At 39.5% G+C, this 25,948-nt stretch overlaps 1 protein-coding gene across 9 annotated transcripts in view; it reads right to left on the bottom strand.

The window, feature by feature from the left end:
• Positions 1-3,001: 3,001 nt before the first annotated feature.
• The window catches only part of TTC29 (tetratricopeptide repeat domain 29), a 343,118-nt gene continuing 320,171 nt past the window's right edge, over positions 3,002-25,948 (bottom strand). For 8 of the 9 annotated variants that reach the window (XM_071808005.1, XM_071808004.1, XM_071808007.1 and 5 more), the window contains 2 exons: positions 11,883-11,956; positions 3,006-11,506 (listed from right to left, as the gene is read on the bottom strand). In XM_071808005.1, coding sequence (XP_071664106.1) covers positions 11,919-11,956 — 38 coding nt within the window. In that variant the 3' untranslated portion in view covers positions 3,006-11,506; positions 11,883-11,918. Of the gene's footprint in view, positions 11,507-11,882; positions 11,957-25,948 lie in introns of all 9 variants that reach the window. The other variant, XM_071808010.1, reaches the window with a different exon arrangement.

The raw sequence follows: 25,948 nt of genomic DNA, 5'->3' as shown, positions 1-25,948 counted from the left end.
GCAGCAGGCTAAAGAGATCAGGGATAGTGTAAGCTTAAGTATCTTCATTTTTCTTGAGAGCGTAATGTAACTTCTACAAATCAGCTGTTTGCAGAAATGTTTAATTAGAAATAACTCATCATCTTGTCATCTATATCAAATTTTCATTCAGCAGTCATACAAGGTTAAGAAGAAAGGAACGCTACAAAGCAAAGTAGATGGACCAAAATCCCAGGCTCTATCAATGCAGAGCAAATCTGGCTATCTCAAAGGTTGCTGACACCTGAAAGCTGGGCAGAACAGTTGCGAAGTCAAGACTAAGACACACATAAACATAACTTATCCCCTTTTCATACTGGAGAAAAGAGACACTGGTTCCTCATAAACATGAAACTGCACACGTCAACTTTTTGGCAGGTGATGTGAAGGGTGGGTCAATGTGCTTCTGCAGAACCCAATATTAATCAAAATTGTGAAGACAGAAGGAAATGCTGACTGAAGGGGAAGAAAGAAACAAATAAGTACAAGGAAAAGTGGGGACGGAAGTGCAAATGGGAAAGGATGCAGCAGGCTCAAAATCTCAGTTTTACTATAATTTGTATTCAGCTCTCAAAGCAAAGCCTTTCTGCTGGGGAGTGAGATTCTCACTCAGTTCTGGTGTGAATATCCATCTACTTTGGCTTTGGATCAACATTTTTTTTTTTTCTAATGCTGCAATGCTGCATGTGGAAAAGGGTGAAAAAAGACGATCAAGCTCCTGACCAAGGAATCAGTCACGGCAAAACAGACAAAAGCACGGAAAATACTTTCCCCACAAATGGGAGATCATTATACATGAATGCAAAAGAACAGTTAAACATGTTAGGACCACTTTAAACTATGAAGTGAACTTTTTTTGGCTCACAGAACTATCATGAACACTTGTGTTTCAAAGGTGTTGAAGATGATTTACAGGTAGAAATTCAAAATGCCTTAGTACAACCATCAGGAAGCAAAGGTGTGAAGACACATAATTCAGGGCTACCACATGTAGATTTTTACTTTGGCTTGCAATATCTCAGAAGGCTTTGCAGCCTTTGCTTCAGAAGTCAAAAGATGACGTGAGAACTGCAGCTTGCATTACAGGAAAGCTATTGCAAGAGCGAGCTTTAGCATACATCCCAAACAAACTTCAAAGGCTCAGAAGCCAGAGGAAAAAGTAGAAGGACTTCAGCCTGTCTTCATTGAACACAGATTTCAGGAGGACTTCCTGACTTACACAATGATTTGAGACAATGCATACTATGAACATATCTGAAGAAGACTATTCACATGTGCTGGTCTCACAGAAGATGAGAGAAAACCTAAACTGTTATATGAAACTTTCTGTCCATTCATACAGCTCTGTGGTGCCACCATAGCACTACAAAAGGAAAAGGAAAGGAGTTGAAATCTTTGCTACCTTGTGAAGATGAATTCATGCAGACAGGAACATCACCAGCCCAGCCTTGCAGCAGGCATAGGCCCTCTCCTCCGCTGGGCTGCAGGTGTTACCAGATGTGGCCATCTCCAGGCAGCTGCATGCTGGGCCAAATGCTCCGAACTACACCTGGGATTTGGCTAAACCGAACTGGCTGTATTTTAGAGATGTGAAAGCTTCTTTCTGGCTCACTTAGTCGATACCATGACAAGCTCATCATGTGCAGCCCAGGAGTCTGGCCCTGGTTTCACATGCTGTCAGCTGATGAAGACCGCTATATATTTCCAGCATCCTTTTCCTTTGAAAAAATACTTAATGCCACTCTCATAGTCCTGAAGATATCTCACTCGTGTCCAATATTAAGAAATGTACAACAGGGACTGCAGAAACGAATCACACCATTTGATGGTGAGATTAAACCCAGCAGCTTTCAAGGGAAAGTGCATTGTTTCACTGATGGAAATACCACAGCTCCCTACAAGTGGGATGTGGGATCTGAGAGAAACAGAGGGGGTGACCAAGGCAAGCATACTTCTTGCAAATATATTGGTTTAGATTTTTAGTCTTTTACTTTGCTCTCCTTCACAGTCTGCTTTTGTATTTAGTTTCCATAAACTACCAGCTTTTCTGGCACAGATTGTCTCAGAAAGTAATTTTCTATGCACGTTCCACTATCCTACAATTTTCTAACCAGAAAGAAGGAGGAAAAAACCCCAGAACATGATCATACAAGTGACCCCTAGCAGCAGCACTGTTTAAACATCATCTGCTCTGAGGCAGTTTGGTGTGTGCCTGCGCACAGCTTGTGCCAGCACAGCACTCCCAGTCCCTGACGGCTGTGCCAAGCCTGGTGTGCACAAGTTATCCCAAAGACAATTCCTAGTCCGAACATCTTACAGTCTAACTGGCTCCTATTGCACTTAAAATATTCACAGTGATCCTGGACATCATTCCTCCCCCTGCCTGAGTCACCTTTGCTGGCCCACAAGTTTGTGTTTCAGGAGATGGAGGTGGCTTGGTCCAGGCTGGTTTCACACAAGAGCTATCAACTCTCTGGCTCATGAGAATTTCCCCTATAGGCACATCAGTAAGGCTTGTTCACGGTGTTTCCCCTTAGTTATTCAGAGCAGGCAGCGCCAATGCTGGTTGTTTTGCTTATGTAGAGCCCCAAGCACTGGTGGTGTGGTGGGTACATAGCTGCTTGGCTGACCTAAAGCCATCATTTTTAAGAAAAAGCATTTGCCACATAAGGGAGCTGCGGTCTGCTGTTAGAGCCTCCATGCAGCCAGCACAGGAGCAGTTACACTCCATAAGCCTATGTGGGTGTCACCTGTGCATATGATCTACTCTGTGTCTGCTAGCAAGGACACACGCACTCCTCTCTGCTCCCCACACGTACAGGGTACATTAGTGCTGGATTCCGGCGTGACAGGAAGGATTCAAAGTGCTATAAATCCTCACCCCTTTCCTGCTTAACTGTCCCCATCTCAAGCAGTTGTTTAGCCGTTTCTGCCAAATGCACAGCAAAATGTGAATGCATCCGTTATATTGCTTTCCCAGAACAGAGGCTGAGAGAGGCAAAGTATAATAAAAGCAAAGGCTCTAATTCATAAGAATATTCTAATATCAAAGAGCTCCTCTGAGGGTATCAGGGCTCAGCAGATGTGAAAGCTCATTGCAATTCAGAATGTAAAAGTTAAAGGGGCTGCTGTGAGAGAGCCAGGCCTGGAGACAGAATCCATGTAATCCTGAACTTCCCTTATCATAAATAAATATTGTTTTAATCTGTACGGTGAGCCTGGCATGAGCCTGGTCTGCTGAGGTAGCAGACAGCAATGCCAGGAAAACTGATTTTCTGGTACTTAAATGGAAAGGGGGTGTCTAATTTTCTCAGCCAACTGATGCTGAGGAGCCGAGAGGCAGACAACTCTCGTGAAAGAGAACAGGAGAATGTAACAGTGATCACTGTGCTTCAGGGAGAGCTCTCTGAAAATGTTTCTAGAAGCACTGCTGTGTTTAAGTCCAGATTTGAGCCACTTCAACTACAAATGGCGAACTTGTGGTCAGAAGGGGCAGTGTTTTCTGAAAACATCTCGGAAGACCAGGAAGCAATGCTGCCAGGGATAGAATAGCTCAGTCCAGTAGGCAGCAACCTTTCAAAGGTGATATACGCAATATATGGATAAGTATTTCCCAAATAATAGAATCATTTTCGTTGGAAGAAACCCTCAAGATCATCAAGTCCAACCCTTAACCTAACTCTGGCACTAAACCATGTCCCTAAGAACGTCATCTACATGTCTTTAACACCACCAGGGAGGGTGACTCAACCACTTCCCTGGGCAGCCTGTTCCAATGCCTGACAACTCTTTCCATCAATAATTTTTTCCCAATATCCAATTAAAACCTTCCCTGGCACAACCTGAGGTCATTTCCTCTTGTCCTATCACTTGCCACTTGGGAGAAGAGACCAACACCCTCCATGCTACAACCTCCTTTTATGCCAGTTACAAAAGCTGCTGTTGAAGGAAGCTGCCTCTCAGAGACAAGGCTTACCTCTCATCGGTCTGTTTGGAGTAGGAGATCTCAGCCCTAGCTGGGTTCAGAGCTAAGTGGAAGCCAGGAGCTATTGTAGTTCCCAGATGTTCCTCCTACGATGCTCAAGTTCCCAGTCCCTAGCTCTTCCACGTGCTGCTGAAAATCTGCTGTCCACTGGTTTTCTGTCTACCTGTATTGTAGGTGGCCAAGCTACAGAACTGATTTGGAGAATTGGTAGCTGTTGGGACAACCTGAGATTTCGTTTCCCCTTCTCTGTGATCCAACAAAGACCTGAGCAATTCTTCCGGGGCTGCACACCCTCAGCTCCCAGGGACAGGTAGGGCCATCACCAGCACTTCAGACCAACCCCAGGTTGCCTGGCCTTGAAAGCTGCTCTTGTTGCAAAGTCTTCTGCCTTTATGTGGTAATGAAACAGGTAACTTCATTGTTAACCTTGGTAAAACTAGCCTACTAATTCAGCAGGGACAGGGGATTTTAGTTATTAAATTGCATTCTCACCTATTAATTCCTCCAAAGCAGCACAGCAGCAAGTGGGTATGAATACGGGACTCATTTTGTCCATCTCACAGCTCAGTGAAGATTAAACAGCAAGCTTTCAATTAAAGGCATACTCACACCTTTTTCTCTTCTAAATGAACTTGAGAGCCCACTTGATCAACAGCCACTCTGAACTTTTATTTTCTAATTTTAAAAAATAAAGCTTAAATCTTTAGAAAGAGAAGTTTATCTCCAAAGGTTAAATTTCTGGCAAAGTGTTTTGCCATCATAGCTGCTGGGCTCCTTCATGCTCAGCATCACTCCAGCACTTTGCCTGTGTCAAAAGAAGACTCACACATGGAAATATCCATTAACATGTTTATTTGTTTATCTTCAAAGGCAGCACACACATTTCTATCTACTTGTAGGTATAAGTGTGGCAAATATAGAGATACTATAAAGTTATGCTGTCAAACAAGACACAGTTTTGAAAAAAATAAATTGTCCTCATTCTCTTCTTTGTAGGAGCTGCCTTCAGAAATATGAGACTGAATCTCAGGACAAGGTCAATGACATACACCACTTCTGAAGGCTGATGAGTTCTCACCTTGTGTAATAGCTGAATTTCACATAGTTACTTAAGACTTCAACCTATGTCTTGCATTTTTACATGTATATTCTTGTTTCTTCCAGTTATGTTTTACTTTTTCCTAGCAGGAAACTAAACTGTGGCTTTAGTAATACCTATAATTAATATTATTTATTCCATCTCTTTCCAGGTATTTATATATAGTGTATTTCTTAAGTCTATATTTGGATGGCCTATTTAGAAATGAATGGATTCCTTCCAGAATGGCAATGACCCTTCTGTGACTCAAACATTAATTTTCTAAATGGCTTCACCGGTAAATGGTGAAATACCTTATACATAATCATAATTAACAAGATATACCCTATTAATGGCCAGAAAACATGTTTTTAATAATTATAAACAGAATCTCTTCTGAGGTACAACCTTCCCCTCTGCTATGAATCCTTAGTCAATACCATCTGATACCTCCACAGTGATACCTATGAAAATCCTATTAAAAAAGCACTCTTAATTGCCAGTCTCACACACCTTAGGCACCCACAAGACGTAGATTTTAGAGACATCAATTTTACATTTCAGAACTGTTCAGAGATTCAATTGCTATAATATATTTGACAAGTCTTTGTTCCGAAACAGACATCTGGCATTATAGGCTAAATGGATTTACCTGCTTTCCTATCTTAATTCAAGTCAACTATGCCTATAATTTCTCAGAGCACGGAAAAACTTGCAACTGCGATTCATACTCTCCCATGAGTCCTCTTTTGTGATTGCAAAGTCTTAAGGGTCAGGGGATTAGAGGCTTTCTCAAAAAACTTGGTGGAAGGATTGCAATGATAATGAACAAGGCAGAGTAAGGAATGATTCTGTTCTGCATGAGGAGCTCTTTAAAGAAATTGGAGCATCTCTCACATAAAGAGACAAAGGACAAAAGTTCCATTATACTAATTTGAGCTGTGATCTCAGCAATCTTACAAATAAGACTAAGGAAAGGGATGTTGGAAGAAGCATTGGTAATTCTGGTGGTAATTATGGAGACATGATGGGACAGCTCACATGACTGGAATGTGGTCATGGATGGCTGTGTCCTTCTCAGGAAAGACAGGCCAGCCAGACAAGGTGGTGGAGTTGCTCTTTACGTGAGAGAGCAACTACAGTGTATTGAGTACTGTCCAGGCACAGATGAGGAGCGAGTTGAGAGTATATGGGTGAGAATTAAGGCACAGTCTGGCAGGGGTGACACTGTTGTGGGTGTCTATTACAGGCCACCAGATCAGGGTGAGGAAGTTGATGAGGCCTTCTACAGGCAGCTGAGAGCAGCCTCACAGTCACAGGCCCTGGTTGTTGTGGGGGATTTTAACTTCCCTGATGTTTGCTGGAAGGACTACTGAGCCAGCCAGCCACAGTCCAGGAGGTTCCTCCAGTGCATTGATGACAACTTTCTGATGCAAATGGTGGAGGAGCCAACTAGGAGAGGAGCACTGCTGGACCTCATCCTCACTAACAAGGAGGGTCTGGTCGAAGCAGTAAAGGTTGAAGGCTGCCTTGGCTGCAGCGACCATGAAATGGTGGCGTTCAGGATCTCCTGTGGCAGGAACAGAATAGCAAGTAGAATTGCAACCCTGGACTTCAGCAGGGCAAACTGGCCTTTTGAAACAGTTGCTAGGGGAAATCCCATGGGCAAGGCTGCTTGAAGGTAAAGGGGCCCAAGATGGTTAGCTTTCAAGGACTACTTCTACCAAGCTCAAGATCAGAGTATCCCAACACGTAGGAAGTCAAGGAAGGGAGCCAGGAGACCTGCGTGGCTAAACAGGGAACTGCTGGGTAAGCTCAAGTGGAAGAAGAGAGTTTATAGATCATAGAAGGAGGGGCTGGCCACCTGGGGAGAATATAAGGCTGTTGTCAGAGGGTATAGAGAGGCAACTAGGAAAGGTAAGGCCTCCTTAGAATTAAACCTGGCAAGAGGGGTCAAGGACAACAGAGAGAGCTTTTTCAAATACATGGCAGATAAAACTAACACCAGAGGCAATGTAGGCCCACTGATGCATGAGGTAGGTGCCCTGGTGACAGAAGATAGAGAGAAGGCAGAGTTACTGAATGCCTACTTTGTCTTTGTCTACTCTGCCAGAGGCTGTCCTGAGGAGCCCCATACCCCTGAGGCCCCAGAGGAAGGCAGGACAATGGAGGAGTTTGCCTTGGTTGATGAGGACTGGGTTAGGGAGCAATTAAGCAATCTGGACATCCATAAATCCATGGATCCAGATGGGATGCACCAGGTGGTGCTGAGAGAGCTGGCTGAGGTCATTGCTGGACCACTCTCCATCATCTTTGCCAAGTCTTGTGAAACATGAGAGGTGCCTGAGGACTGGAGGAAAGCAAATGTCACTCCAGTCTTCAAAAAGGGCAAAAAGAAAGACCCGGGTAACTATAGACCGGTCAGCCTCACCTCCATCCCTGGGAAAGTGATTGGAATGACATCCTTGGTGCCATCTCAAGGTGCCATCAAGGATAAGAGGGTCATTAGCGACAGTCAACATGGCTTTACCAAGAGGGAAGTCGTGCTTGACCAACCTCATAGCCTTTTATGAGGACATAACCAGGTGGATAGATGATGGCAGAGCGGTGGATGTGGTCTACCTTGATTTCAGTAAAGCATTTGACACAGTCTCCCACAGCATCCTCGCTGCTAAACTGAGGAAGTGTGGTCTGGACGATCGGGTAGTGAGGTGGACTGCGAACTGGTTGAAGGAAAGAAGCCAGAGATTCGTGGTTAATGGGGCAGAGTCTAGTTGGAGGCCTGTATCTAGTGGAGTGCTCAAGGGTCGGTACTGAGACCAGTATTATTCAATATATTAATCCATGATTTGGATGAGGGAATAGAGTGCACTGTCAGAAAGTTTGCTGACACCAAGCTGGGAGGAGTGGCTGACACTCCAGAAGGCTGTGCTGCCATCCAGCAAGACCTGGACAGGCTGGAGAGTTGGGTGGGGAAAAATTTAATGAAATATAACAAAGGCAAGTGTAGAGTCTTGCATCTGGGCAGGAACAACCCCAGGCTCCAGTATAAGTTGGGGAATGACCTATTAGAGAGGAGTATAGGGGAAAGGGACCTGGGCGTCCTGGCGGACAGCAGGATGACCATGAGCCAGCACTGTGCCCTTGTGGCCAAGAAGGCCAATGGCATTCTGGGATTTATTAGAATGGGGTTGGTTAGTAGGTCAAGAGAGGTTCTCCTTCCCCTCTCCTCTGCCCTGGTGAGACCACACCTGGAATATTGTGTCCAGTTCTGGGCCCCTCATTCAAGAAGGACAGGGAACTGCTGGAGAGAGTCCAGCACAGGGCAACAAAGATGATTAAGGGAGTGGAGCATCTCCTGTATGAGGAAAGGTTGAGGGACCTGGGTCTTTTCAGTTTGGAGGAGACTGAGAGGTGACCTCATTTATGTTTATAAATATATAAATGGTGAGTGTCACGAGGACGCAGCCAGGCTCTTCTTGGTGACAACCAATGATAGGACAAGGGGTAATGGGTACAAACTGGAACACAAGAGGTTCCACTTAAATTTGACAAAAAACTTCTTCTCAGTGAGGGTAACAGAACACTGGAACAGGCTGCCCAGGGAGGTTTTGGAGTCTCCTCCTCTGGAGACATTCAAAACCCGCCTGGACACATTCCTATGTAGCCTCATCTAAGTGTTCCTGCTCTGGCAGTGGGGTTGCACTAGATGATCTGTTGTGGTCCCTTCTAATCCCTAACATTCTGTGATTCAGTAAATGGTGATTTTTCTTCTAAAGCAATACCTAATTGATACTGCAGCCAAGTACCAGGGAGCACTGTGCTTTTGGATGGATGATGGGAGGCATTACAATGAGGTCTGCTCATCACCCATGGAGCTGACCCCTTCCAAGAGCCGAGCAGTTTATTCCAGGATCCTGTCTGAAGTATAATGTATGGAACAACATCCTGCTCAACCTCCTTGCCCCATTAATTTGAAAGGGAAAGCAGAGCCTTTGTTTTCCCACTGAAAAAGTTTGCAAGGAACAGAACAACGCCTGCATCCTGTCAGACAGGTAGTTACTCGTCAGACAAATTATTACTGGGATCAGAAGCAGCTACATTTTGCTTAATAAAAATAATTATCTCCCAGAGCTTCCTGACTCTAAGGAACACAACTTTCACTTACATTATTATAGGATGATAGTAGTCCCCTTATTTTTATTAAAAGCTTTATGGCTTAAAAGTATAGTTTAAAAGTATGGGACAGCTAATACTCTAGAGGATTAATTTGTGACCATTTTTTCACAAGCATACAAAAGTTATCACTTAGTAATGAGTGCAGATTGGCAAAAAACATTGATGATCATGGATGTTATTTAATATAACCACATAATAACTTCTGAGACACACACACAGGATGTTCACTTGCCACAGAAACATATGTGAGGCTCAAAATCCTTAAGAATTTAGAAACTTGTCCTTGAAAAACTGATAATCATATTTACTGGAATGTCTGATAGGTTTATTTTTATATATATATTTCTTTACTATGAAGGATAAATTCAAATACTCCGTTTCTTTTGACAGTATTCTGATAAAACAAATTCTTAATATCTAAAAATAGCAAGGTCTTACAAGGAGTCCTGCTATACTTATTGAGATTAGAAGAGTTTGCAGATTAATGGGATTTTCAGATGTTATTTGCGAAGTTGTGCTGTTTTAACTACGTTTTTCTTATTTCATATTAATAATAGTAAAATATCAGGGGTAAACTGGATACTGTTATTGTTTATACTTAATTCATGGTCCTGTTTCCCTTCCTTGTTTTCATAAACTGTTTACGTCTTTTTAACACTCCATAAAGAGATTTGCATGCTTATGTGTGTGCATAATTGTAGGTAGGAAGATTCTTATATAACTTTTCAGCCTTGTAAAAACGTTCTAAATGAACATTGTTGTAATAAGTTTGGTGTTCAGATAATAAAGATCTCTAAGTAAAAGAATAAAATTATAGAGGTATTTGTGTTTACATTGCATGTACACAGCATCTTCATCAAAAATGGTCAAATAAGAGCTAGTTAACGATACACTTTTACCATGCCTTAACAGGGAGAAATCCTGTTGTCACATGTCAACCACTTACTCAAATTGCAATGCTGAAGAAAAACAGTGAATTGAGTTACTATTATGGCAAAAGCTATTGCTTGTTCAAAGACTGTCATAAAAACTGATTATGGGTCTAATGGACCTTGCTTCAAACTTTGGATTTGGAAATCTCCGCTTAAAGAAAGGAATGGTTGATTACTGGGATTCATCGAGCTTTGTTCATGTAGTTTGAAAGAACATGTTTTCTAATGTATGAAATGATAAAAGCTTGCATCAGTTTTCCTAAAAAAAACCGGAAAGGTTCCAAATCCTGCTTTTACATATATTCTGTAAAGTCATAACTGCCATCTTCTGTTCTTTAACTCTTCTTCAGGCCAGCAGTGATGGTAGCTGGAAAATGCCCTCTGAGGACTGTGACGGCCACACAAGTCACTCCAAAATCAGTGCTTTACTTTATTTATCACAAAGAATCTAAGCAGAATTTTAGTTTATCATCTGATTGTGTGAATGAACACAGACTTTGCTAAAAGGGGAATTCCAGGTTCAATTTTGAAAATGTGACATACAGGTATTCTACCAGATGCACTTTCATTGTTAAATATAGTTGTGTCAGCTGTGCCTATAGATCGATGTTGCACTTGGGACAGTCAATGGCATTTCAAATGCCTTGATTGTACAGGCTTGCAACAGTTTCATGAGCGTGCTCAACCAGATTTTGAACAAAATTAGTTTTGTTTTGGGCCCAACCTGTGTTATAGATTAGATCAAAATTGCACCATAGCGTGCCCTCCAGGCTGGATCTATTCTATTCAAGTTACAGTTGAACCGCAACTGTTAAGCACAAGTACTAAAATCACTGATAGCCCTACAAATAAGGTATCAAGTTTGTAGTTCATTTTTTTCTGAAAGAGACAATAATCTGGGATTTAAAGAAAACTCTCCAGACACATTTAGAGCCTGATCTTACAAGGTATAGAGCATCTTAGATTCCCATTCAGTGAGCATAAAGGATGTTTAATATCTGAATAGGAGGATCTTGACACTTTGGAAGACAATAAGCATCAGGGGCACAAAGTGCAGACTTTCTATTCTATATTACTCTTTTGTATTTATTTCAATGACACCAGCTATTTTTTATACAAATATGTAATACACTTCGAAGTCACACTTCAGCCATAAAAGAACTTAGAGCTCTCTGATATTTATACTGCAACACTGTGCTCCCATTTAAATGACAAAATTCCTACCGAAATTCCTAATTTGCTGCATGACTCTTCAAAGATCTTCCTGTACTCGTTACACATCTGTCAGCTTCTCTGTCAGTAAGCAGGCATTCTCTATAATGAAAAACAGCAAATAACCAATGTAAATGTTGTAAGTTTCTATATTCACTTTGATAGCTACCTATTTTATATTTGGGTTCAGCACCTGGTTAACAGATTTGTTTCTGTCTCAAAGGGTTATTTCTGTAAATTAAAAGCAATTACATGATCAAAGGCAATTAAATTCTAAAGCTGGGAAAACAAGTTAAAAATCTGAAGGAAGTGTAATTTTGTTCATTTATGAACAGGAAAAATATTTTCATTTGGACAAAGTAAAACAGAGATAATGCACAATTGCCTGTCATAATCAAGTTAAATCTTGATACCAACGACATTTTGCAAAAATCCGCATACTGGTATATAGTCTATGGATTAAGAGCAAATACTGTACCAGAAAGGATCTAGAACTGGTGTCTTTGGAAGAAGATCACAGGGGTTTTGAAGCACTTGTTTCTTTATCAAGTTCTGTTATTAAAAAAAAAAAAAAAAGAACAAAAAAAGTGTTAGTGCTTTAGGTTTACAACATTCTTATTAACAGTAAAAAAACCTAGTTGTTTTATTTGAAAAACATGTACTACAGTAAAAATTGTCAAGAGAAGGAACTCTAAGACAACACAGAGATAAGCCACGTAAGATACAGAAATAGAGAACTCACAGGGATTTCTATTCTTGTTTCTTGCACCCCTGTGTGGCAGTTCTCAAACAGGCTGGTTTTGGAGGATAGGTCCAGGTGGGACCAGCTGCGGACCCAACAAGGAAGATGTATTTGGGAGAAGATGATGGCAAAGACAGCACTGAAAGATAGCAGGTGGTAAGGAGACCATCCCGGGGAAGGAGTGAGCAGCGCAGAAAACACAAGCAGGGTGAAGAGGTTGGATAAGTAAAACTGCCATCCCTCAGTGAGGTTCTCCTAATGGGACGTGACCAAAAGAACAGGTGGCTGGGAGGCAATGGCTTAACTGCAGAGCTTTTGGCAGCCACACGTGCACTTTGCTCCTGTGATGGGTGATGCTCAGCCTTGTTTCTTCCTTGCTCCATTTCCACGCAAACTCCCACCTCGGAGCTGCACTTTCCGCTCTGTTCCCAGTGACTCTCCGCCTAGTTACAACATCCCTGGGGGATTGCTTCCTATTTTGGGAACTACTGATCTGGTTTGCCTCCTCAAATGAAGAAAGTGCACATATATCTAGTCCATCCTTGACATCTATTTGTCAAATCTATTCTCAAAGGCTTCTGATGAAGGCCATTTCACCACATCCCTAGTTTATCTGTTCCATATAGCTCAGTTTTTACCGTAATACTTATGATAAATATTTGTTGATAATCAAGCTGTGGGTTTTTTTTATCGTTCTACCTTTGATAAGACATGAAGAGGAAAAGAACACCATCCTCTTTTATAATAACTCTTTACAGCTTGAGAGACTCTTTTCCTTCCCCTAATCTTCTCTTTCTTGGCTAAGCAAACACAGCCTCTTTAGTATCTGAAAGGCACTCATGTTTTCTGACGTCTGCATAAACCTTGGCTGGATCGTCCTCAATTTGTCACTACCCCTTTGCACTGTGATGTTTCAAACTGAGCTCTGTCTTTCAATCACGGCAATACCAATGGCTCTTACATGGCATATGGATTTAATTTATGTCTAAAATAAATACATGGATCCAGTTCTGGCGGAGATGAAAAATAATGTTCAAAGCAGTGTCACTGCTGGTGCAATGTCTGACACAGACGTGAACTACTGGACCACTCAAGATAAAATTTGTTTCGTCATATCATAGGCTTTTATTAAGTATAATTGCTAACTAGGACTTCATCTATAGTTGTATGCAAGTAAGAATAGGATAAGTAGACCTATGAAGAATATCTAAGAAATAGCAGAAGTTATCAGATGAAGTCTCATTTTGTATGAGGCCAACATGTACATTAGCAGTTAACTCTGTATTTAACAATGCAGTTATGCCAGGTAACATTTTCTGAAACCAGGACTAAAGTACATCGATGGAAATTCCTTTACTGGCAGACCATGTCTAAAAACAATCTAATAAAACCTAATTGACCACAAGGGGCTCTGCTCATGGCTGCAAAGTCTATAACTTCTCAGTTTGGCTTAAGAACACAAACACAGTGAAGCAGCCAAGAGCCTCACACAGTGCAGATGTACTAACAGGGAGTCTGAACTACACACCCCACCCCACCCCAGCTTCACATCAGTGCAGAATTATTGCTTTTTCCAGTGGAAGCTCATTGTTGAAAAAGTGGTGAGTGACTCAAGCCCAAAATGTGACCAGGTATGTAGAATAACATATGTATTTGTGAGTAAACAACACATTAAAGTGTGTCTCTGACAGCAGTGTATCTTACATACACTGACACATGCAAAAAACAGTGGAGATGTGCGCATGGCAGATGGGGAATTATAGCATAAATTGCTTTTCTCATGCACCTTTTGGCCTTTTGCCTTCACACTTGGACATTGAGCTATTGTTGTCTGATTAACGGTTCTACCCTCCCAGGAAATACGAAGCATATCAAAGATAACTGATGGATCACTGAGCCATAAATGTTTTCCTGGCATTTGTTTGTCCAGTGCTATATGGGAACAATAAAAGCATCTCATATTCATAATGACAATACATATATACCACCACAGATCACATCATCAAGCATTCTCCTTCTATCTTAGTATGTTGTGTAAAATGCAGAAATAAACATTAATGTGTACTAATAGTATGTAAATGTAATTAATCATAATAAGATGTTCCTGACATATTATCACTGCTGTTGATAAAATATAATTGAAGTTGCCTAGTCAAATTTTCAGTGTAGCTAGAATTGGCATCTCCGTTCTTGCTGTTTACATGTGTCTGTGTAGATAGTTACACTTCTAAAAATTTCATTATTTCATCCTGCTCCTGGGAGAAAGCTAAACAGAGCTGCTAGTCCTTTACACAGTACAATTAGTGAAAAGGCATATAAAATAATGAAAGCCTCACCTACAAAGACTGAAGCTAAAATGACCACTAACTCCAGAGAGGACAGGAATTTTAGGCACTACTTGCTCAAAAGATTATAAAGAAAACAAACGAGGCAACACCCATGTTCCTGAGCTCGCATGCCCATGCGATGGGAAAGCATTCAAATCCAAGTTTTGCATTGTTCAGAGGCTGTTTGAATTTATTAAACAAAATCTGCACTGAAGAGCTCCATGAACAGATAAAGAATCATAAGAAGACTGTTGTTTGGGGGAGCTGAAACTGCTTTGAAAACAAAGAAGACAATAATTTGAGGAGAGGACAAGAAAAGGAAAAATGAGAGTAGTATGCAGAAAGTGACTCAGAAACCATTTTTCACTGCCTCTTCCAATAAAAGAATGAGGTAGGATATACTCAAAGTCACAGGTGGTGGGCTTGGAGACAAAGGAAGAGATTTTTTGTGCATTGTCAACTCATCCGTGGAACTCCCTGCTGCAGGATGCTGAGGTCGCCCTAATTTCTGCGGGCTCAAGAAGTGACATGGTGAACAAACAGGAGAAAAGTCCATATGCTCTCCTTCATTTCCACTACAGCTAAATTGCTTAAGTGGCACAAAATCCAGCAATACAACACCTCAAACAAAAGACAGCAACAGTGCTATTATGTTTTCAGATGTATCTAGGTACATATTTGCAAATAAACCCACATTTGCAACTGCTGTTAATGTGAGTGAACTCTTACTCTATTGTACATGCAAAAATAGTAACATACAGCAATATAGCGACATCTATTTTCCTTTAATACAATTAATTCCACATATTCAGACTCACTATTAGCCAAAACTGTATTTTTGTCACAAAAGGGAGAGAGAAAAGGCAAGACTATCTCACCATATTCTTTATATCCTCCTCACGGTTTGGCAGCGTGTGCTAGGTTATCACGTTGGCATAACACAGCTGATGAGATATAACCCATTATTGTAATTTAAAAATTACTTGCATTTTTAAAGGTCATGCAGCTGTTTTCAGTTATATAATCTGTAGAATGACATAGTGGAGTAGCAAAAAAGCAAATCCACCAGCAAATAATGTGACTGCCAACACCATGCACGTCCCACACTTGTAGATCTTCCTAATTTTTTGCTGTTGTGAAAAATGAAAATCGATGCAATACTTTTTAAAAAGCAGATTGGGCCAACATGTTTAGCTATGTATCCTGACTAGGTTCACTTGGAATGGATGCAGTTGTACTTGGAGGTTTTATGAACATAGAGATTAATGAATTTGTACAATTTGGGCATGCAAAGCATTTTTATCAGGCATATTCCATTTAGAATAAGCAGTAAACCATATATAAGGGTTGTGTCAAAGTTTACTGAATAGGGCCCTTGGTAGCTAATGTAACGTTTCTCCAACAAATCAAAGGTATTGTTCTATGCTCACATGAATATACAGTAGCCATTACCTTAAATTTAAAACTCACTGTGAGCAGCAAACACACGGTGGGGATATGAAGGCCATATTGTATCAGCAGAGTCTGGCGAGATTTTCTTCATATGGCTTTGCCTGGTTGAAATATATGTTGCAGTTGAAAGCTAAAGGGATTACTTTTGAATAGTCATCACAAAGGTTGATTATATTCGTATATCATTTAGCTGGACCCTGCAGGCTATTATTCCATTAGCTGTGCTGGCCCTACACTGTCAAAAAAGTTGATCATATAATGTAAAAAGGTTACATGCTCTGTTAAGGTATGCGAAGGAACTTGAAATAGTAATCTTTTCAGAGCACTACAGCTTTGTACTTGAAGGTAGATTGCATTTAAAATAAATACCTGCAAAATAAAAAAAAATACAATTAACCTACCTGTGTTTTCTATTTTTCCTATTTTGAATAGGCTGTATACAATTTGACTAGGTTAATTGTACCAGGTAAGATATTGGCTACAAAGTATTTTTTCAACTTCAAATCCAAAGAACTGTACCTCAAAATAGCTGCATCTTTATGTGAAATGCTTTCTGAAATGGTGTTTCTGGTGAAAAAGATTTGCTGATTACATTTCCCTTGCACATACAAACACACACATTTTCTTTCACTGCTTAATAAAATGGATCTTCAGATGGTTCCATTATGTGGATGCCTTAATATTATTTTATGCTAAAACATGGACAGCACATTAAATTGAAAGCATCTTACTGTTCCACAAGGCAGAGTAATCATGGACTATCCCTGGATAGCAAATGCTCCCATTGGGGAAACAATACCAACAACACAGGCTAATGAATCACAGCAGTTATTAATCATGGACATTTGTAAGCGCCACATATAAAGGAGAACTCTCAAGATTAGAGAGGTTAGAACGTGGGACTGAGAAAAAGGACAGAAGACTGTCCAATTACATTTGAGAATAAGTTTATGGGTATTTTTTTCACTGTAATTGTGCCCATGCTTGCTTCAGTCTTTCTGAGCCAGCCCAAAAAGATAAACAATTCAGTCTGCTCGGCTCAGTTAAGCTTTCTGATCTTTGTAGGACAATTTGGCGAAAATAAATAAATGCATGCACACAGGCAAGACCCTTAGGGCGTATGGCCTAGTTAGAAATGAGACAGTGCTTTTTTTATTAGACAAAGTTGTTTAATTTAGATTGTAAAAGCGAGAGTTGGTTCTCTTTTCAGTATACTGTATATATAATTCAGGGCAATGAATGAATCTTTATGAGTACAAATGGGAGCCTTTAATGAACTAGAGCAAGCAGTTGAGCAGGTAGGTTTCTCTGAATAAAGGCTTTGCAGATGGGTGAGTTTATGAATGAGAAGTGGAATTTATTTTATATGCCTTTAAAGAGTCAGACTATGGCACTGTAATGAGAGAGAAAGGTTTTTCTGGTTTGGATAAGAAAACCTAAAGGAAATGTGAATTTTTCCCTGGCTAATAACTTCCATTGTTTACTTATTCATATTCAACAGTCCTCAGACAAGTTAATCTTCCTCTCCCACATAGTTTGGGCACATGTCAGACTTTTGTACAACAACGGAAATCTCTCTTAATCTTACATTTTTCAGTTCTGTTAACTGTGAAAATTATATGCTAGTCTGTGACAATATAGTATAGCACCATCTTTTACATAAACCATTTGTTGAGTATCAACTTTAAATAACAGTTCTGTCAGGTCAGACTGTTGATTGTAGTTAGAAAAATGGGATTTTCTCAAGGCTAAAATACAGCACTGTATTTTGTGTACCTGGAAATTAGAGATACATCAAAAATTCTACACAGTCATCAAGAATTCTTCAAACATGAAGAAACCTAAACAAAATGGCAGACAGTTTTTAGTTTATAGTTTTACCTTTACTGTCAAAAAATTTTACATGAAATCCAAACCATTATTTTAAAGTTTCCACACAGCATCTCATCTCTGGCTCTACTCCAGTCCAGGTTAGGGAGAAATTAAGGAAACAATGTTTCAGATCCAGTATCTTGAAACTTTCTCAGTTTAAGGCCAAGTTTTCCAGAATAGCAAAGCAAGCTAAGCATCTGCCCAGCTGGGTAATGAAGGTTTCCACGGTGCAAAGGAGAATTCCGAGAAGGCCCAGAGAATGGTTTCTTTTCCTTCACCCCCGCCTAGCAGCAGAATAAATATCACAAGTGGAATTTGCTTGCTCACTCCCAAAGACAGGACATGGCCCAGGACAACTCCTGAGAAAGCAAAGTTCTAAGCAAACAGGGGCTGCTCACCCTCCTTGTAGAAGCCAAACACACCCTCTGCTACCTCGAGGAGTTGGTGAGGAGGGAACATACAAGCAGTATAAAAGCACCACTTCTACCTCTCTGCTGAGAGCCACCACTAAAGATCGAGCCCAAATGCTACTTAAAAATCCTTATGAAAGGAAGCATTTATCTTGCTCACAGAACTGGTGTTTTACAGTCCTAAAGAAATTTGCCAGCATTTTAAAAGATATTCCTACAGGCTTTTCCAAAAATGTGCATATCTTAAGTTTTTAACATGCATTTTTAGAGTTATGAATGAAATAAAATATCATTGCAAGGGGCAAAGAAGCAGTAAGTGGACTGGTGTTTTAGACAATAAAATGATCATAACAGAAGCAGCATATTTGTTCCTAATTTGTGTGCAGAATCATCATTGCCACATTCATTGTACAGCAAAGCAAGGTATATCAAGTGCTCAGTAAATAACTACAGTACAGTAGATGTGAAAATACAGATTTCAAACATAGTGGTGATTCTAAGACCAATTCATGCCCAAACTGATACACTGAAAAATTCTTGCTGTCTTCCCCAAATCACTATAGTCCTTGTCCTGTAAAACTTTTAAATACTCTGCTTGAGAACCTACTTTATGCACTTACAGTGCAACCTTATTGCCTGGCTACACATAAAACCTCATATCTTATTTTTTACTCGTATAGACATACTGCATCAAGTCTATTAAGTACTTGTCATAAAGGCCACGTTAAAAACTGCAGGACAGGAGAGCAGGACAGTTCATAACCGCATTTTGTAACCACCACCTTCTACCCACTGAGCAAAATATGTCACTGAACAGAGGAGTTCAGTACTAAAATCACTGGTAGTATGTGATATTTATTTACGAATATGCAGCTTGATGTGCCTTCAAAGGATCTAGCGGTCAGAGAGTGCTTAGTACCCCTTTCTCTGCAATTTACGTTCCTCAAAGGTGTCCCAAAGGGAGGGAAAGCTGGAAAGCTCAGATTACTTAAACACGTCCTCTTGCTTAATTATATGCCATTAGCATACTGAGGTTCAAATATAGTGTTGGACTGCTCTGATTAGAAGCTCTGATTTCAGTTCTTTTTGCTTTTATTTCTGTATTTAGACATGAGTGCTCTATGTAATTTTGTTGAGAATTTCTTGTTCTGCAGATCTCGTTCTTTATGTTCTGGTTTGGCTCTGTGGTTTTCTGGCCTCGAAAGGCTTACCTACTCTTTATAAATGTACGCAGGAGTACTTCTTCATGGTTGAGACTTCTTTATTTCAGCATCTCCAGTGACTGCTCTGCTTGGTGGCTCACAAACTGCTTATCATCTGAGGCCTCTAAAAAGTAGGTTCTTCACTTGGGAAACTGTCTTCCAAGAGCTTAGCCAAAGGTATATTCCGAATACAGAAGCTGAAGCCAGTGAAGCAGAGAAAATTCAGCAATACATCTGCTACAAAAAAAAAAAAAAGGATGCAAGGGAGATTTTTTTTTTCTCCTTATCTGACTTGAGCTTTACATCTTCTAATGCATCTTAGGCATAAGTGCATCCTCTCTAGCTAAGGAGATGTAGGGGAAGCATCTGGAAGATTATGTTCTTTAAAAAGAAGATACAGAATCCCTTATGGAAGTATCATTTTCCTTGAGACTGACATTTTCTAGGGAGAATACTATTCTCTGTAGCAGCTAAAGTGCTGCTCAAAGATTGGTGCAAAATGCTCCTACTTCTCTCTTATTAAAAAAAAAAAAAAAAAGAAAAAAAACACCTACTGGAAATTAAAGTTCAGGTTCATGAGGGGTCCTTGCATTCACATGTGATGACATGGATATAATGCTATTGTGAGATACCTCTCCCATGGACACTTTGGAGAAGTTTCTTTGTCTTAACTTTCCCTGCTGATTTAACCAACAGAGTGCAATCAGATCAATTTCTCTTCACCAGGTATTGGGAACAATACTTTTGATGGTCAGAGCATCACTCAGTGTTGTGTTTCTCCCTCTCAGTTTTTGCATTTATGGCCATGTTCTTCTAGACAACACAGGACAACTTGAAAGGCAACTACTTGTCTCCTTCTGTCTTTACAGACAAGTAGAAAACTCCAGCATTCAGGCCAGTCATCCACTTCTGTTGAGAAACAGATTCCCATGAAAAAGATTACACTGAAAAATAGAAATGGATTTTCTGTTTTATTTGCAGTCAGCATAAGATTTGTGAGCTACTTTAGAAAGTTATAGAACTAGAGATATTTTTAAGAACATGCTAGTAGAAGCTAGAATTTAAAAATAAGTGCTCTGGCTAGTCTAGGCCAAATCCTCAGGTGATACAATGAATGCAACTTCACTAAAGTGAGCATGGTCACGTGAGCTTTACCAAACTACTTTAAAACAGATCTTTTTAGAAAACTTTTTATTTTGGTAATTTTAAATTCAATTGGAATAATGCCATACCAATCACTTTGTTTCTAAGCAGAGCTTAGAAACATCCACCAGGCAAACAAATGTCTTCATAAAGTGGAAGATGCCGCCCTGCCACTCCACTCTTCAACTGCAGTGACAGTTTCTTTAGGACCTTTCCCCCAACCACGTTGCAAGGGAAGAAAAGGAAACAGGGTTATTTCTGGGTTGCTGCCATAGGTTAGGCTGTTAAGGGAAGATTTGACTTGCAGTCCTGTCCCTCACAAAGGCATCAGTGGAAGAGGAGGCAGACAACATTTCAGTTGCAGCTGCTGCCAGCTTGAAATGCCTTCCTAAGATGTGCTAAATCATGTGAAGTCACCAGCTGAGAAATAAGGAAAGAATTTTTCCCCTGAGGCACAAGTCTGAGAAGGATTCTGGCAGACTTTCCTCCTCCTCCCCCCCCCCTTTTTTTTTTTTCTTAACTGTTCTCACAATTCAGGGAATCTGTTTTGAAAATAACACAATTTCACTGAATTCACAAAGTGAATGTGGAACTTAACATGATTTCAGCTATCTGAACCTAATACAGATCTGGGGACCCTCTGACTGCCATCATCCTCTTCATGGGAGGAAGAAAGAGTCTCTTGGGAAGCTGGATAAATTCCACACATTAGGTAGAAGACCCGGGCAACAGCAATTTGATAGTGTAACACCAGGCTGTACTCAGATGAATGTTTGGTGCTTTGACAGGAAAGCAGGTCTTCTTGATTTAAAAAAAAAACCAAACCAAAAAACGTAGCTTTCCTCTTAAAATCCATGCTGGAATCTGTCTGTTCTGATCAAATCATGTTCCAACCTCATCACGAAGTATAATAGACAAAATTTCTTGCCATAGGTTACAACAATACACTCCTGCTTGGAGGTTTAAGAGTCTTCAAAGCCTTGTTCTAGCAGAAGTAATATTTCATAGACACAAATTTTGAAGGTTGCCCTTCTTCCAATAGCAGAGCCCCAGTTTGATCCTGGTGTGCACATTCATTTATTAGGCATAAAACCAGAAACCGTACTTTAGCTTCTCCTGTGTTCTGTTTAGATTGTACCTATTATATTATGAGCCAGCTAAGAAGAATCTTTGTAACATGAAAAATAAAAACACCGGCCTTTTGCAGAGGCTTTATCTGAGCTGAGTTGGTTTGTGGTGAATTCGACAGACTGTGCTAGAGCAGCACCAGGCCAGTGCACTCTGTAACAAGAACAACTGTATCCTTGAGACGCATCCTCAGCGAGCACATAAATAACTCAGCGAGCACCAAGGGAGCACAGGGGTTCACAGGCAAGCCTGGCAGAGAGGCGGCAGCGGGTGAACAGTCTTGGAAAGGTTTACTTGCCTGACTGCAAATCTCTCTGGTGAACTGCTTGCTGTGGCTTTATTTAATTCTTAATCTTTGCTTCTCTGTTTAATTCCTAGCTGCTTTAGAGACCTGTTGTAACACAGCAGTTAAAAAAAATATTCACATGTACTGTCGGGCCTCCCCAAAGAGCACTAACTTGACACGTAGGCCGTGACAGCTGGGCTTGGACTACTAAGAAATCTAATCCAGGGTTTCCATCATCTCAGTTGTTGCCTTCCTTTCATTACAGTTTGACTCAGCCCCTAATGGATTCAGCTTTATAAAAATCAGAAAAAGAGGAAAAGAAAGCAATTTATTCATGTTTCACTAGAGCTCACAGAAGACATGAAATTTCTCTAAAAATGTAAATTATTTTGTACCACACAAGTGAGACTGGGCGGCTAAAGCTCTTAGAGGAAGGCTCTTTCCCAGGGCTAATGTTTTTATAGCCAGTGATTGAATAAATCAATCCTTTTATTATCACATCTCTTTTACTCTCCTTTTTCTTCAGAAGAATTTAACCAAAGGTACCAAAGCGCCCTTTTTAATTCCAAGAAAATTGATTATGCGTGTTAATTTTGTTTTTAATCCCAGACATATCAAAATAAACACCATAGACACGTGTAGCAGAAATCAATATCTCTTAAGCATCGAGTTGGTAAAAACAAGGATTTAGTAAGAATCCAAGATGTAAAAGACCAATGTACAAACTAAGCCCTTATTTATGTAATGTGCCTTTATACAAGCTCCAATATAAACCTGAAAGAAACTATTTCAGGAGAACAGAAATGGCTTACTTGCACTGCATCAAAAATGACCCCATAAGACCTCCTTTACTGAGATAGCCCAGATATTTAATGTGAACATATGTTTTTAAAGGATTTCTTGTCTTATGTCCAGTCATTCTTGTTAATTCATGGGACAGCATACTGCAGATGTGCTCTTTTTTATGTTACATAAAGCAAAAATTACATTTAACAAGTGTAAGGTTGGTCATAAAAAATAAATAAAAATAGACTCTTAAAAGCTGGAAAATCACAAAGTGAAGCTATCAGTCATTCTTATTGAGAAGGGTGAAGACAATGTGAAATAAAACTTGTACATCTATGAACAGACATTTCTAAAATGCCAGCTCTTGGCTGTTGTTTCACATTCTCTTTTGGTTGCTTTCATCAGCCCCAATATTTCTTCCTTTAGAGGAAGATGCAACGCACATTTTCACTAGATGCCATTTCTAGTCACTGACTTCAATTTTAATAGTAATTAAATAAAATATTTTGAATGTTTCTGCAAATTTGCGTACTTGAAAGAATAGAAAAACAAAGTCAATGTAAGTTTTTTTGTGTTCTACTTCTGGTTAAGAACTTAAACTACACATTTGTTTTAACAGTATTCTTCATTAATGTGATTGTTTAATATGCAAATAAAATAACTTTCACAAGTATTATTTTTCTAATACTAATCCAAATCTATATACCAATTTGTGCACTCTTTCATATGGACACTAATTCTACCACTATTACTAGTATTCTGTGTGGTTTTACTCCTTCCTGAGTGCAGATGAGATAAATGGTACTTCTTCAAAAAAGGAATATTCTCTTCTGGTTTTGACTGACTCTGAATGTCTCCATCCTGCATACATCATTTGCAGCCAAGTACTATTCTCTCCAAAACCTCTTCTTAAGCTGATGTAAGAAGCCATATTCAAAGACTTACTACAAGGAACTTATAATTAGAAGCTCCTCTTAGAGATTGGTTACAGTATGAATTTAAGTCAAAACATGGAACCAAAATGGCTTGTGAGGCACCGAGGCCAGTTTTCCTTTTATCAACACACAGAAGAGACAGACAAGTTGTTCCCTTGGACCACTCATCACCATTTGCCACTACCAAGAATTGCTGTCTCACCTCAACGAGATGGATGGAGTTAACAATAAGTCAACAACGACACTTTTACACAGTTCGAATCTTTCCCAAAAGTGCGCACTTCTCGAATAACACAGTCCCAGGACCAACCCTCTTGGTTGGAAAGTTCCACAAGGATTAATGCTGTTTAATTCTTTGCAACACCCAGGTAGAGCCGTGAAGGGGAAAGATCAGATTAGACGGTGCCAAATGGCAGCAACATGAGAGTGACCTGCATGGACCAAGAGATTTTGATTTCAAGCACAAATGAACATCTAATTTTGATGTGTTATTCATGTTATTGATAACACTACCCAATTCAGACTAGAACAACTACATCCATGGAGACAAATCTGCATATTAGCCAAATAATTTCTGAATTCTGGTCAATCTTTCTTACTATTAACTTTTCTAGACATCTAAGTGAAATTCAGAAAGGGGAATAATTCTGTGGTCTCATGGACATTGTTAGTTTAGAGATGGCTAAGTAAATCCACCTATATTAAAAGAATAGGCTTCTCAAATACACATGTTTTTGATATATTTGCATTCATGTTATTGTTTCTAATGGGAAAAAAAAAAGCTTCACAATTAATAATTATATGAAAAGACAAGGCTAGTACGAAATTAGTTTTCCTATTTTATAGGAAAAACATGCCACAGAGAGCAATATTTACAACTCAGTTCCCTGGGAGCTTTTAAGTAGTGCTGTAACAAAACAGAGGATTTTATGATAACTTATTCTGAAGTTAAATTACATACACACACAGAGGATTTACAAGTAAATAAAGACTACAGCTACTGGCATTTTAAAAGTAATTTTAGTAGAGAAGCTTGAATTGTGAAATATGAGACATATCTTTTGAAGAGTTCTGAATCTGTTTATGGACAACAGATTTCATTAAGACAATGCTAATTAATTATTTTAGTATATAATACATTTGCTAAGGAAATATGTATTTACCAAAAGCAAGGGTAAACAAACATCTTATTGTGAGCTACATCACTGCCAAATTAGCGTTTCAGGTCTGGACTGAATCCTGAGTTTATAAAACTTCGCGACTCTCTTTTTTAACTACTGGGAGGATTTTTGCTAAATAGTTGTAATTTTAATAATCTGAACTGAATTCATCCAGTAATGGTAAGTGAAACACGGTGATTTTAATGACACATTTTTTGTACAGCTAGATATTTTCTGTAAAGTGTTAGTTTGAGGTTTCTACCTCACACTCAAGTCAACAAGGCAATACAAAATGTTAAAAGTATATTTGTATTCCATCTTTCCCCAACTATACTAAGACTGAAGTTGAACCTTGCTTCTAGCGATGTTATATTAAAAAAAATGGTGGTGGGGAGAAAGGAAAAGCACACTGACTAGATCCTCAATAGTCTTAAAACAGACCATAAAGAACTATCTTGAATGCAAGTGATCTACGAAGGGAACACTAAGCTGCTCTCCCAAAACTGAATCACTGAATCAGGCATCAAAGAGTGCATGAGAATCTCAGTTTTACAGTTTTTCAGGTTACAAGCTTGACTCAATATCCTCTGAATTTTTAGGGTCATGATCCAGCTGTAGCATTCACATAATATAATCTTGTTCATTGAAGTATTAAGTTCTACCTTAACAGAATTCTTCAACACTTTATTTTTAGGGTTTCTTCAAAACTTCACTACTTTTAATTCCTGACCTAAACATACCAATGATCCAGTTCATTAAAAAAAAAGAAAAAAGAAAAAAATAATTCTCTTCTTGTGTTAACATTATCCTTTAATTTAAAAAGTCTTCTAACTTGGTATTTATTCATTTGTAAGCGTGTATGCACTCTGCTAACTATGCTGGGATTTGGAACATGCACTAAGTATTCCATTGTATGCAGGACTTACACGAGCAAGATTAAAAGGATATCTGTCTGGATTTTGTTTGTTTGTTTGTTTTTTTAATATTGCATTATAATGTTACTTAACTAACTTGAAAGCAAAGAGGCCTTACATCTGCAGACAAGGTCCTAATTCAAAAAGTTTATATAATCTCAATTTAAGGTAGCATTTTTGCCCACAT

Source organism: Patagioenas fasciata, chromosome 4, assembly GCF_037038585.1.
Source record: "Patagioenas fasciata isolate bPatFas1 chromosome 4, bPatFas1.hap1, whole genome shotgun sequence".
Classification (NCBI taxonomy): Eukaryota; Metazoa; Chordata; class Aves; order Columbiformes; family Columbidae; genus Patagioenas; species Patagioenas fasciata.
This window is presented reverse-complemented; position numbering and strand designations above follow the sequence as displayed.